This window comes from Taudactylus pleione, unplaced genomic scaffold (genome assembly GCF_031769625.1).
Source record: "Taudactylus pleione unplaced genomic scaffold, aTauple2 ptg000883l, whole genome shotgun sequence".
Lineage (NCBI taxonomy): Eukaryota > Metazoa > Chordata > Amphibia > Anura > Myobatrachidae > Taudactylus > Taudactylus pleione.
Window position 1 is genome coordinate 58109 of NW_028285284.1, and position 15716 is coordinate 73824.

The 15716-nt window shown below is 46.9% G+C and overlaps 1 protein-coding gene across 1 annotated transcript; it reads left to right on the plus strand.

Moving 5' to 3' along the window:
- Window positions 1-3528: 3528 nt before the first annotated feature.
- Window positions 3529-13341, plus strand: LOC148474190 (cyclin-dependent kinase 5 activator 1-like). The gene has a single exon (XM_088458970.1). The coding sequence runs from the start codon at window positions 4549-4551 to the stop codon at window positions 5428-5430; it is 882 nt and encodes a 293-aa protein (XP_088315096.1). The 5' UTR covers window positions 3529-4548; the 3' UTR covers window positions 5431-13341.
- Window positions 13342-15716: the final 2375 nt, after the last annotated feature.

Genomic DNA, 15716 nt, shown 5'->3' on the forward strand with positions numbered 1-15716 from the left:
ACTCAGGAATTACTAACCTCATCACACACAGTGATTACACAAGACTGAGAAACCATCAGTAACAAGGAGTACCATCACAGCCTCACACACACTTACACAGGCTCTGACCTTACTCAGGAATTACTAACCTCATCACACACAGTGATTACACAAGACTGAGAAACCATCAGTAACATGGAGTACCATCTCATGCTCACACACACTTACACAGGCTCTGACCTTACTCAGGAATTACTAACCTCATCACACGCAGTGATTACACAAGACTGAGACACCATCAGTAACATGGAGTACCATCACATCCTCACACACACTTACACAGGCTCTGACCTTACTCAGGAATCACTAACCTCATCACACGCAGTGATTACACAAGACTGAGAGACCATCAGTAACATGGAGTACAATCACAGCCTCACACACACTTACACAGGCTCTGACCTTACTCAGGAATTACTAACCTCATCACACACAGTAACTACACAAGACTGAGAGACCATCAGTAACATGGAGTACCATCACATCCTCACATACACTTACACAGGCTCTGACCTTACTCAGGAATTACTAACCTCATCACACACAGTGATTACACAAGACTGAGAAACCATCAGTAACATGGAGTACCATCTCATGCTCACACACACTTACACAGGCTCTGACCTTACTCAGGAATTACTAACCTCATCACACGCAGTGATTACACAAGACTGAGACACCATCAGTAACATGGAGTACCATCACATCCTCACACACACTTACACAGGCTCTGACCTTACTCAGGAATTACTAACCTCATCACACACAGTGATTACACAAGACTGAGAAACCATCAGTAACATGGAGTACCATCTCATGCTCACACACACTTACACAGGCTCTGACCTTACTCAGGAATTACTAACCTCATCACACACAGTGATTACACAAGACTGAGAGACCATCAGTAACATGGAGTACAATCACAGCCTCACACACACTTACACAGGCTCTGACCTTACTCAGGAATTACTAACCTCATCACACACAGTGACTACACAAGACTGAGAAACCATCTGTAACATGGAGTACCATCACATCCTCACACACACTTACACAGGCTCTGACCTTACTCAGGAATTACTAACCTCATCACACACAGTGACTACACAAGACTGAGAGACCATCAGTAACATGGATTACCATCACAGCGTCACACACACTTACACAGGCTCTGACCTTACTCAGGAATTACTAACCTCATCACACGCAGTGATTACACAAGACTGAGAAACCATCAGTTAGATGGAGTACTACCACATCCTCACACACACTTACACAGGCTCTGACCTTACTCAGGAATTACTAACCTCATCACACACAGTGATTACACAAGACTGAGAAACCATCAGTAACAAGGAGTACCATCACAGCCTCACACACACTTACACAGGCTCTGACCTTACTCAGGAATTACTAACCTCATCACACGCAGTGATTACACAAGACTGAGACACCATCAGTAACATGGAGTACCATCACATCCTCACACACACTTACACAGGCTCTGACCTTACTCAGGAATCACTAACCTCATCACACGCAGTGATTACACAAGACTGAGAGACCATCAGTAACATGGAGTACAATCACAGCCTCACACACACTTACACAGGCTCTGACCTTACTCAGGAATTACTAACCTCATCACACACAGTAACTACACAAGACTGAGAGACGATCAGTAACATGGAGTACCATCACATCCTCACATACACTTACACAGGCTCTGACCTTACTCAGGAATTACTAACCTCATCACACACAGTGATTACACAAGACTGAGAAACCATCAGTAACATGGAGTACCATCTCATGCTCACACACACTTACACAGGCTCTGACCTTACTCAGGAATTACTAACCTCATCACACGCAGTGATTACACAAGACTGAGACACCATCAGTAACATGGAGTACCATCACATCCTCACACACACTTACACAGGCTCTGACCTTACTCAGGAATTACTAACCTCATCACACACAGTGATTACACAAGACTGAGAAACCATCAGTAACATGGAGTACCATCTCATGCTCACACACACTTACACAGGCTCTGACCTTACTCAGGAATTACTAACCTCATCACACACAGTGATTACACAAGACTGAGAGACCATCAGTAACATGGAGTACCATCACAGCCTCACACACACTTACACAGGCTCTGACCTTACTCAGGGATTACTAACCTCATCACACGCAGTGATTACACAAGACTGAGACACCATCAGTAACATGGAGTACCATCACATCCTCACACACACTTACACAGGCTCTGACCTTACTCAGGAATTACTAACCTCATCACACGCAGTGATTACACAAGACTGAGACACCATCAGTAACATGGAGTACCATCACATCCTCACACACACTTACACAGGCTCTCACCTTACTCAGGAATTACTAACCTCATCACACACAGTGATTACACAAGACTGAGAGACCATCAGTAACATGGAGTACCATCACATCCTCACACACACTTACACAGGCTCTCACCTTACTCAGGAATTACTAACCTCATCACACACAGTGATTACACAAGACTGAGAAACCATCAGTAACATGGAGTACCATACCATCAGTAACATGGAGTAACATCGCAGCCTCACGCACGCTTACACAGGCTCTGACCTTCACACACACTATGAGGCCTCAGGCTGCGTATGGCATCACAGTGGATAATGTATGCACATCCATGCAACAGCGTTCAAATGCACTGGCACACCTGCGTTTCGTAGACCATGTTGCACCCTGTAATTCTCCACTTGTTGTGTTACTATAAGTCTCAGCATGTTGCACCCTGTAACTCTCCACCTGTTGTGTTACTATAAGTCCCAGCATGTTGCTCCCTGTAACTCTCCACCTGTTGTGTTACTATAAGTCCCAGAATGTTGCATCCTGTAACTCTACACCTGTTGTAGTACTATAAATTCCAGCATGCTGCATCCTGTAACTCTCCACCTGTTGTGTTACTATAAGTCCCAGAATGCTGTACCCTGTGACTCTCCACCTGTTGTGGTACTATAAATTCCAGCATGTTGCATCCTGTGACTCTCCACCTGTTGTGGTACTATAAGTCCCAGCATGCTGCTCCATGTGACTCCACCTGTTGGGAAATACAAGACCTGATATTCTGCGTCTATTTTTTTTTACTGTACATCTATTAGTAGAACCATAAGTCCCAGCATTCTGTCTATTGCAAATAAAGACTCTGCTGGCACTTGTGGCTCCACGACGGATGCCGCTTGCTGCCAGGATGTGGCAGACTCTATGTGCGATGCGTAAGGTATGTATAACAATGGATCATGCACAGATCACTCCTTGGAACAAAGACCTGATGGAGAAGGAGTTGGGAATCCAGCAGGTGGCAGTATAATTCCTGCTACTCCACATGGATTCAGAGTCAGGAGGGGCTGAGGCTGCAGACAGGGAGCAAATCATAATGCCGAGGTTTTTCTTCCCCTGGAAGCCCAGAGCTGGTTGGATCAGCCACACAGAGATGCCTGTGAGCAGGGAAGCAGGATCAGCCCTTCTCCTTTCAGCATCTCCTGTCTCCTATCAGATGCTGTGCCCTGCCTTCCCTATCACCAATGCGGCAGATCTGGGGTCCTCTCACTGACGGCACAGGGGCCAGGAGTGCATCTTCACATCTGACCCTCCAATACCAAATTTCCCCTCATCCTGAAGGAATAAGCAGCCTGAGCCTCCTGCGGGAAAGCCTCTGATCTCCACTGTCTGTGACTGGGCTTCGCAGCCTCCTTTGTGTAGGTGGGCTACCTCTATTTTATTATTTGCAGAGGAATGCATTATTCTGTGTAAATGCTGCTGCTGACTCCATCCCTGCGCTCGTGCATATACACCTGACTCTATCTTCCCCTCTCATCCAGATAAGCACCGTTTGTGGGCATCATTTCTTCATATGTCAGAGAGCAAAAGAAGGACAGATCAATAAAAAAAAACAACCCTCTGCTGGAGGTGGTGGGGAGAGGCAGCCTCCAGCCAGTTCCTGGTAACATCTGCCCCCCCTCCTGTCTGCAGTCGGCACCTCAGACTAAGGATTTGCAGGAAGACCCTCGGTGCCGGACAGAGCAGCATCTGTGCCTATATCCATCCACTGAGATTCTTCCCCACATCCTTACTACGCTAATTATTCCATTTATTTCATCAATGCTTTGAATGGACATTGTGCACTGGGGGGGGGCAGGGAAGCAGCTGATCACAGGATACAGAACAATCTTCGTTGTAGGGGCCAGCCCCCCCCTTTCCCCTTCATAGCCTGTTTAGAAGCATCTTTGCCACCGTTAGTGTTCTGTCGTTAGGGGGGAGCTGCATGTGTCCTGCAATGCAGGCACCAAAGAGCCGCCAGTCTCATTCCTCAGCTTGCAATTAATCAGCCCCGAGCAAGAGTGGATATTTATTGGACTAATTGCTTCTCCCTGAGGCTGCTTGGACGCCTTCCAGTCCTGGTATTACTTGTCAAGACCTCTTGCTAGCATGGGCACTGTCCTCTCCCTATCACCAGGCTCTCGGAAAGCTAGCCTCTATGACGATGGCTCAGGATCCCTGGCTCATTATACCAGCATTAACAAGGGCAGTGGGCAGAAGCCCGAAAAGACATTGAAGCGGCACTCTATGTTCATTCCTGCCCTCACCTGGAAAAGGCTGGTGGCCTCCACCAAGAAGAAGACCTCCAGGAAGGGAACCGCCAATAGTAATTATCAGAAGGATGTTGCCCATCTGAACCATGAGAATGTGAAAAAATCTTTGTCTTGTGCCAACCTCTCTAGCTATGACAGTCAACCGCTGGCACCTCTCACCTCCAAGCAGATATCGTCCATCAAGAAGGTCTCCAGCACCACTGGTGGTGGCTCTCCAAAAAGGGTCATAGTCCAAGCTTCCACGGGTGAACTACTGAAATGCCTTGGAGAGTTTCTCTGCAGGAGATGTTACCGCTTGAAACATCTCTCACCAACAGACCCTATTCTTTGGCTGCGTAGTGTGGATCGGTCCTTGCTTCTCCAAGGATGGCAAGACCAAGCCTTTGTCACTCCGGCCAATGTGGTTTTTGTCTACTTGCTCTGCAGGGACGTAATTGACGGGGATTCTGTGGCCACCGAGCATGACTTGCAAGCTACACTATTGACCTGCCTGTATCTATCCTACTCTTACATGGGCAACGAGATCTCCTACCCTCTCAAACCATTCCTGGTGGAAGCAGGCAAAGATGCCTTCTGGGACCGATGTCTTTGCATCATTGATGCCATGAGCGCCAAGATGCTGAGAATAAACGCGGACCCACATTATTTCACCCAGGTGTTTGCTGACCTAAAAAACGAAGGCAACCGCGATGAGTTCTCCAGAGTACTGGACCGGTGACTGTCCCTGGAGAGAACAGGTCAAACAATGTCACAGCACTTGAAGGTCAGATCTGATATCCACCATCTCTGGCCAACTTTGATCCAGTAGCCAAAAAAAAAAAGAAGGACAAAATGGGACCACATCCAGCCTTTTGTGCAATGTCCACGTTGAGAAGCGGTGGAAATCTGAGGCCACCATCCAAGGTGCACCTTTATTTTAGGCCATCAAGTGCCTGGCACTCACATCACCTCTTCTCTCTCTAGTATCTTCTGAGGACGGAAGCGTCACCTCTCCTCACTACTTCTGAGGAGCAGCTGCTTGCACTCATCCCAAAGCAATCACCAGACTCTTGCCTCGTACCAGGATTTCTCTATAAATGTACAATGTGGAGCTCTGGGATAGAAAAACTTTATCTGCCATTTATGGGTGGGACCTGGAAATATTTGAGGACTCTCCAGAGACAAGGAGGCCGGGTTCGCCCCAATGGCTGGTGGAATCTTGAGATGGTTAATGATGGACAGTTCAGCCTTTTCTCCAGCCCCTTTTGTATACATGAATGTGACCGCGTCTGACCAGTCAGACTTTATTTAAGAACAGCAACACTTTATTGGTAACGAGTCCTCCTCTTTTATTTAATGTCTGTGGTTTATCCCCTAACATGACGGAGGTGGGGGTGGGATCCGGTGTGCTGAGGCCACAGGGCCGCTGTCAGTATTTTCTGTTCATAAATAACAGGTCGTTTCCTGGCAGGTCCCGTAATAATAGGACGTTTACTGCAAGTTATACATTTATTACAGATTATGTTCTAGAAAATGACAAACATCAATTAAGTACCGAGTCGTATGGCCCGTCTCTAGGGCTCTATTCTTTCAGAATGGGGACCCCCTCATTACAGGGGTTTTATTTCTCGTAGAGGGATATAGCAATGATCTGTCTTTCTGTGTGGTATACATGACTTATTGCGGGGCACAGGTGTATGGTAGATGGCACATGTATGCTGGCGGTGAGCATGGGGGCTGTATTGTGCATCTTCTGCATAGCTACAGGATGTCAGGATATTGTTACACCTATGCTCAAGCAGGAGCAGCCACTCTGGGTCCTGAGAACCGCAGGTGATTATGATCTCTGGACGAGCCGGGTTTGTCGTTGGTCTGGTGTTAAGTTAAATGAGAGACAGAATGACGCACAGGGAGCCTGTGACAGGCGGCTGACATGTCAGGTCTCCAGGATGTCACTGTCTGTTGTATAGTACATGAGCTACATGCATGAAGCGTCACCCAGCAGATAAAGCCTATAAAGGGAGGAATGTGTGCATAGGAGGAGGTCTACATCCAGATAATAATAATAAATATAATGCCATATGCACTGCTGTATTCTGTAACACTGACCAACAGGGTTCCGGCTACATTAAAACATGCAAAACACTTTATTTTACGCTGATTGTGCGAGGAATTGCCGAGGCCTCCGCTGCATACAGGGTTACATTGGGTTCTGTGTGTAGCCAGTGATAGCAGCCAGGGCGTGCTACTCATAGTCTTCCTCATCCCACCCAATTATCTGCTTCCTTTATGTAAATACATTATTTCCCATCTCATTTAATGATCAGTGGCTGGTAATAGGCCTCCCCTTTTTACAGTGCTGCAGCAAAATTAGCCACTATGTGTCAATGCAGAAAACATGACCTGTCACCTGCAGCCTCTATGGAGGTAAACAACTATACAGCCTGTCCCATCACTGGGAACGTCTGGTCTCACTGGGGCACGTTGCGTAGGGGAGAGGTTGTCTGTAAGGGGTATTCCTGCTTTTAGGAGCTCAGAAGAGACATCAGAGCACGCTGTGTGCGTAAATCCTCTGCACACGCGTGTGTCGGTGTCGTGTGGTGTGGTGGTTGTGCACTGGGTGATGCTGGCTCTGCCTCCTGGGCACTCTCTGTGTGTGTGCAGGGATGACCTACATTTGTGCCAGTGCCTGCTGTGTGTTAGCTCCCTGACATTTGCAGGGAATGTCCCTCTGTCTGTCCGCTAGCAGCAGAGGTGACCTGGGGGGATGTGAGCACTGGTTCAGTTATTGCACCTCCTAGTACCCAGAATTATATTGCAATAGCTTTCCACCATGAAGGGGTCACTGGAGCAGTGCATGCTGGGTATAATAATGGCCACTGCCTTGAATTCATCACCTTGGATACTACATGAAACCACTGGAGATTCTGCTTATTAATTGTCTGTCTGGCTGCTGTCGCTTGTGTGGGCACTGGTCACATTGGGGGCTCTTTAATGATACCTATAGAATGACAGCGATAATGTAAATGATAAAACATAAGGGGTTCTCCGTCTATTCACCACTGACGCAGAGGTTCTCCAGCTGTTGAATAGAATTGTTTTGTGGTAAAGCGGTTCATTTCCCTATGAAGTTCTCCCGATGTCGCCATTAAATGATTCCTCCCGGTTATGTATCCCATCAGCATAGTATAAGCCGGGCACTTGCTGCAATGTTGTTGTGTTACCTAAATTCTTTCCTCTGGAAATGTCTCAGCTCTCAGCCCTGTGCTCGTCCCATAGAGCAGACCATGACCTAAGGGGTCTATGTACTAAGCCTTGGAGAGAGATAAAGTACCAACCAATCAGCTCCTAACTGTCATTTTTCAAACACACCCTGTAACACGGCAATTAGGAGCTGATTGGTTGGTACTTTATCGCCAAGGCTTAGTACATAGACCCTCTAATGCGCTTTGCATGGAACAGGTGTCATCTATGTAGCCTGTGTGCCACGCAGAGAACTGAACGCAGATAAAGGAGATGTACTAAGCCTTGGGGCTCTATCATCATCACTTTTCAACAAAACCAGGTGAAAATGAAAAGTTCCGTGGAAACCGCTGATTTTCGGATCAGCTGTCTCTGCGCCAGAGCAATGATGATTTGCTCAGGCGCTCGTGGCAAGTTCAAATGTTAATTATTGGGGTCCGTTCGGACCCCAATAATTAAGATGATGAATAGAGCTCTTTGAGAGTCAGAGATAAAGTAATTTTCCAAACACAGCCAGTAAACTGACAGGAGCTGATTGGTTGGTACTTTATCACTCTCCACGGATTAATGCATCGCCTCCAAAATGGTTACAATGTAATCCCATCACTACTCGCAGCGGGAGCCGCCATTACGTGGGCTAAACCGATTTACAGAAACCAGTAACCTCACTGGGGTACGAGGCACGGAGCCAGCTCTGTGAATGCCGCTAGCCGTGCCTGTCCATGGCATTTGTCAGTCATATGGCTGGGGGTAACATAAGCATCTCAAATGATTTAAAAAGTTGCAACCTCATGCCTCCCTATTGTCAGTAGTATATTGATAGTTCACAAAATGGCAGCCTCCACCGCTGCGGGTAGGTGACTGTAAGCTCATTATTACGTTTCTATAGAAACTTGTGTTCTCTGTATAGGATGACATTTACTAACGAACAGACAGTTTCCTAAAACCAAAAGGATAATGTAATATTTATATATCTGCTGAGACTCTTCCCGAATTTTCTGTCATTTGTCTGACTTGCACTAAACCTACCAGCCCGGGGGTACTGACTGTCCCACAAGCCCCGCGTTGGTAAATGCACTGGTTATTACCCTGAAAAGTATGTTTTAGCTGTACAAGTTATTTGCACACTCTATGGCTCAAGCACTGGGGAGCCTGTGTCCTTATACCTATTGGGGAACAACATGTCCCAGCAGTACCTAGCTGAGAGAGACAGGCTGCCTAAGCTTCATCTCTAGACTCTTGTTTGTCAGCAGTACTGAGGCTGCGGCTTCTGTCTGTGTAAATCTACCTGGGGAAATGACTTAAAAAGCCTTTTTTCCTCTAACGTCTTATAAGGATGCTGACACATGTACGGCTATCAGTCCAGCATTGCTGCAGCAATAATAGTATTAGTAGGTTATAGTACTGTACGGCTATCAGTCCAGCATTGCTGCAGCAATAATGGTATTAGTAGGTTATAGTACTGTACGGCTATCAGTCCGGCATTGCTGCAGCAATAATGGTATTAGTAGGTTATAGTACTGTACGGCTATCAGTCCAGCATTGCTGCAGCAATAATGGTATTAGTAGGTTATAGTACTGTACGGCTATCAGTCCAGCATTGCTGCAGCAATAATGGTATTAGTAGGTTATAGTACTGTACGGCTATCAGTCCAGCATTGCTGCAGTAATAATGGTATTAGTAGGTTATAGTACTGTATGGCTGTCAGTCCAGCATTGCTGCAGCAATAATGGTATTAGTAGGTTATAGTACTGTACGGCTATCAGTCCAGCATTGCTGCAGCAATAATGGTATTAGTAGGTTACAGTACTGTATGGCTATCAGTCCAGCATTGCTGCAGCAATAGTGGTATTAGTAGGTTACAGTACTGTACGGCTGTCAGTCCAGCATTGCTGCAGCAATAATAGTATTAGTAGGTTATAGTACTGTATGGCTGTCAGTCCAGCATTGCTGCAGCAATAATGGTATTAGTAGGTTATAGTACTGTATGGCTGTCAGTCCAGCATTGCTGCAGCAATAATGGTATTAGTAGGTTATAGTACTGTATGGCTGTCAGTCCAGCATTGCTGCAGCAATAATAGTATTAGTAGGTTACAGTACTGTATGGCTGTCAGTCCAGCATTGCTGCAGCAATAATAGTATTAGTAGGTTATAGTACTGTACGGCTGTCAGTCCAGCATTGCTGCAGCAATAATGGTATTAGTAGGTTATAGTACCGTACGGCTGTCAGTCCAGCATTGCTGCAGCAATAATGGTATTAGTAGGTTACAGTACTGTACGGCTGTCAGTCCAGCATTGCTGCAGCAATAATAGTATTAGTAGGTTATAGTACTGTACGGCTGTCAGTCCAGCATTGCTGCAGCAATAATGGTATTAGTAGGTTATAGTACTGTACGGCTGACAGTCCAGCATTGCTGCAGCAATAATGGTATTAGTAGGTTATAGTACTGTACGGCTATCAGTCCTGCATTGCTGCAGCAATAATAGTATTAGTAGGTTATAGTACTGTATGGCTTACACTCTATATTCCCTATCACATGCTCACACACATACACACTACGGTTAATTTTGTTTTGGGAGCCAATTAACCTACCAGTATATTTTTGGTGTGTGGGAGGAAACCGGAGTACCCGGAGGAAACCCACGCAAGCACAGGGAGAATATACAACCTCCACACAGTTAGGGCCGTGGTGGGAATCGAACCCATGACCTCAGTGCTGTGAGGCAGTAATGCTAACCATTACACCGTATAACCTACTAATACAGTATTAGTAGGTTACAGTACTGACCCATGGTCCGTTACGCCCGCTCATATGGACCATTTCCTGCCCCTCCGATAGGCAGCGCAGTGCACAGACATATATATACTGTGTATACGGGGGGAAAAGACAATCTGGCTCATTCCATGGTAACTCACGTTACAAAGTGACATAGCAAACAATTAGCGATTCCTGTATACAGGTTTTTATAAAGCATGATCTGATTTATTATTTACAGTAAATAAAATTAATTTCACATAAATTCCATTGGCTGTTGATAGCTATGCATATACTGTCTGTCACTTGGTAACGTGAGTCACCATTGAATGGCCCATACAGTCATTGTCATTATAGTGCATGGTTATGGGTAGTGTATGAATCTGTGGCAGTATTGCCTCCACATACACTTTACAGACCCCAGCCCCATTAACTACTCCATTAACCCTTCCCCTCTTACTGACCCCAGCCCCGTACACCCCTCCCCTCTCACTGACCCCAGCCCCGACACACCTCTCCCCTTATTGACCCCTCCCCTCTTACTGACTCCAGCCACGACACACCTCTCTCCCCTTATTGACCCCTGCCCCGTACACCCCTCCCCTCTTACTGACCCCAGCCCGACACACCTCTCTCCCCTTATTGACCCCTGCCCCGTACACCCCTCCCCTATTACTGACTGTAGCCCCGACACACCTCTCCTCCCTTATTGACCCCAGACCCGTACACCCCTTCTCTCTTACTGACCCCTGCCCCGTACACCCCTACCCTCTTACTGACTCCAGCCCAGACACACCTCTCTCCCCTTATTGACCCCAGTCCATCTGCTCCTCATATCTTACTGACACCAGCCAGGTACACCCCTCTCCTCTTTCTGACCCCAGCTCCATAAACCCCTCTCCTCTTACAGACCCCATCCCCGTTAACCTTTCCCTCTAACTAACCATAGTCCTGTACACCCCTCACATTTTACTGACCCCAGCCCCTACACCCCTCTCCCCTTACTGACCCCAGCCCCTACACCCCTCTCCCCTTACTGACCCCAGCCCCTTATATAACTTTCTCCTCTTAATGACCCCAGCCCCATTAATTGCTCCATTAAACCTTCCCTCTTACCAACCCCTGCCCTTACACCCCTCACATCTTACCCCAGCCCCTACACTCCTCTCCACTTACTGACCCCAGCCCTTCTACCCCTCATATCTTACTGACCCCAGCCCCTGTACCCCTCATCTTACTGAACCCAGCCCCTGTACCCCTCAAATCTTACTGACCCCAGCCCCCTCAACTGCTCCATTAACCCTCCCCTCTTACCCCATCCTCATGCGCCCCTCCTCTCTTACTGACCCCAGCCCCATTAACTCTCCCCTCTTACTGACCCCAGCCCTGTACAAACCTTTCCACTTACTGTCCCCAGGCCCATAAATGCAACCCCTCAATCTCCTCCTTTATCGTTGCCCATGTACTGTACATCGTACCCCAGGAGTCTGCCCCCATCACTGTATGACTGTCTGTGCCCAGATTGCTGGCATAAATAGATTTCCAGATTGGGAAGATGTACTTCAGATTCAGTGTCTTCGCCTTTTCATCCAGATGACCACTGGTTGTCCATAGGTGCAGGTCTAGGCCAACATGTCTGAGCAAGGAAAAGTGTCCTCCCCTTCCTCAATAATTCTACTGTACTCCACTCAGCGAAGGGTCCAAGTGATCATTACCCCCCTCCACCCCTGTGAGACACAATTTACCAACGTTCCTTTTCCTCTCACCGTCTGTGCAAATCTTTTGTAGTGAACACGTAGCGACGTTGCGGTAGCTTGTCCAGGAACTGTGTGATCCCAGCCCATGTGTGGTATAGAGAGTATTGGATTTATAGTTACCCTTTAATATCTCCCACCTACAAGAGGCCTGCTCCAGCGCAGCCACAAAATGCTGTATTGTATATATTTTACTTTATGTCAGTGTGTGCGGTGCATGCAAGAAAATTTGGTGTTCACATACTTTTCCCTCACTTTGTAAATTATTTAATTTATAAGGAAGCAGGAAAATCTTCGAACATAAAAAAGATCCTCCATTGTGCAGGATGCAGAAGTCTTTGTACGGACAGTGTTTTATTTCCTTTTTTTTTATTCTAAGAACTTTTTTTCTATGTGTTGACACTGGAATTTTCCTGCCTGGAGGAGACGGCTCTGGTTCCCCGGCCTTCAAACTCTCCGGAGGAATTACAAAAACTCTAACCGCTCTCCGTCACCGGAGAATGACTTCTGACGCTTCCCCGAGTACGGCTGACACATGTCCTCTGCCTGGTTTTCCTGCTTCGGTTTTCATGGAAAATAATGGGACAAGCACTTTGGCTGTAAAATAGCCACTAAAGAGTCCTCTCAGGAAGTAATACGAAGGGCCACAACAATATGGCAGCGTGCGGCACCTTTGCATGATGGCAGGATGGCGGCGGCGATACTTGAAGACGAGAAACGAGTTTGAAATATTTCGTTGGGAAGAAGAGGTTATGTGTTGGTTAGCTTGTCTGTGCAGAATGTGTGGTTTGTGCATAGAGGGTGGGTCACCGCGCGCCCACAGCCAGGTAATGTTGTCCTATTATTTGTGGGACGTGGACAGTGGCACTTTTAAGTAAAATAAAACATTGAAAATGGTTCTTTGTGTCTGTACATTATATCCACAGCAAGTGTGTACGATGATCTTGTACTGTATTTTTAATATTAAATTAGGATTTAACGCTTCTACTGAGGGCCGGGGCAGTATTGAGGCCCCCCATACACCAGGCGACGGATTGCCGCAATCCCCAAATGCCGAGTCGATGGATCGGAGAAACCCAATATGTTAGATTTCACCGATTTGCCGATCACGAGCAAAATATGATCGGAATTTGCAAATCTGTGAAATCTAACGTATAATTTCACCGATTCTCCGACGGATCAGAGAAAATCGATGGCCGCTGGTCAGTATTTCTGACCGGTGGATCGGCGTTTCCAATCCCATCGCAGGATCGGACAATACACCCGCCTGGTGTATAGGAGCCTTACAACAAGGGAAAAATCTCCACTTACGCTGGGTTACAATTACCAAGGAAATCCTAAAATCCTCTCAGACAAATTAAAAATTATTATATAGTTTTTAAAGAACTTCTGACACAAAGCTGATTCTAACGGCCTTTATTACAGCCTTCAATAAGCCATAAGGTTCGGCCACGTCCTACATAGGAACCCCAAACTTTTATTCTTACAACAATGACAGCAGAAGCTCTGTGCAGCCTCATTTGTGACTGGGAACTTACTGCAGCTAAAGCTGTACATTCAGCTTTCATATCTTACCCCAAAGCCCCGATTCTACCCCCTAATTCTACTAATGTTTATAACTTGAAAGAGTTAATACTGCAATCACAAGTGATATATTGCACATTAAAGTGGGTGAGGGGGGGGCATGAATTAGCCGTCCTGTTCTGACATGCCCACCACCCGAAAATATCCGTTATAAAGAAAATAAAAAGTACTTAAACAATATTCCCCACTTATCCCACAATCGTGCCACCCATATTTTCTGTGACCCCAATTTATTTAATACCAAATACATCTAATCTCAAACCTACAAAAAAGGGGTCATTACCCCAATTGTTGTCGGCCCACTGCCAGCCCACCCCCATTCGGCCACTCTAAGGATTTGCGCGCCCCAGTTTGTAGGCTCTATCGCTTGCTGTGATATAACGTTACCAGTGTCGGACTGAGGCATTGAGGGCCCAACGGGGGAAGGAAGTGGTAGGGGCCCAAGCTTAAAAGGTGTGGCTAGGTTCCAGAGGGGTGTGGCCAGCCACACAGAGGTTTGGCCAACCATTATAGATGATATAGCTTGTAGACAACATGGATTCTACAGTACATGGTCTGTCTCTACCATGTATTCAAGTGCACTGTCTGAAACCAGAAATAGATTCAGTGGCCCAGTCAGGCACGCGCTTGTACACCAGGGGGAAGGGCTGATACCAGCATTAGCATATAGTCACAGACACACGGCTGTACACCAGGGGAAGGACTGATACCAGCATTAGTATATAGTCACAGACACACGGCTGTACACCAGGGGAAGGACTGATACCAGCATTAGTATATAGTCACATACACACGGCTGTACACCAGGGGAAGGGCTGATACCAGCATTAGCATATAGTCACAGACACACGGCTGTACACCAGGGGAAGGGCTGATACCAGCATTAGCATATAGTCACATACACACAGCTGTACACCAGGGGAAGGGCTGATACCAGCATTAGTATATAGTCACATACACACGGCCGTACACCAGGGCAAGGGCTGATACCAGCATTAGCATATAGTCACATACACACGGCTGTACACCGGGGGAAGGGCTGATACCAGCATTAGCATATAGACACACGGCTGTACACCAGGGGAAGGGCTGATACCAGCATTAGTATATAGTCACATACACACGGCTGTACACCAGGGGAAGGGCTGATACCAGCATTAGCATATAGTCACAGACACACGGCTGTACACCAGGGGAAGGACTGATACCAGCATTAGTATATAGTCACATACACACGGCTGTACACCAGGGGAAGGGCTGATACCAGCATTAGCATATAGTCACATACACACAGCTGTACACCAGGGGAAGGGCTGATACCAGCATTAGTATATAGTCACATACACACGGCCGTACACCAGGGCAAGGGCTGATACCAGCATTAGCATATAGTCACATACACACGGCTGTACACCGGGGGAAGGGCTGATACCAGCATTAGCATATAATCACATACACACGGCTGTACACTGCGGGAGGGGCTGATACCAGCATTAGCATATAGTCACAGACACACGGCTGTACACCAGGAGAAGGGCTGATACCAGCATTAGGATATAGTCACAGACACACGGCTGTACACCAGGGGAAGGGCTGATACCAGCATTAGCATATAGTCACATACACACAGCTGTACACCAGGGGAAGGGCTGATACCAGCATTAGGATATAGTCACAGACACACGGC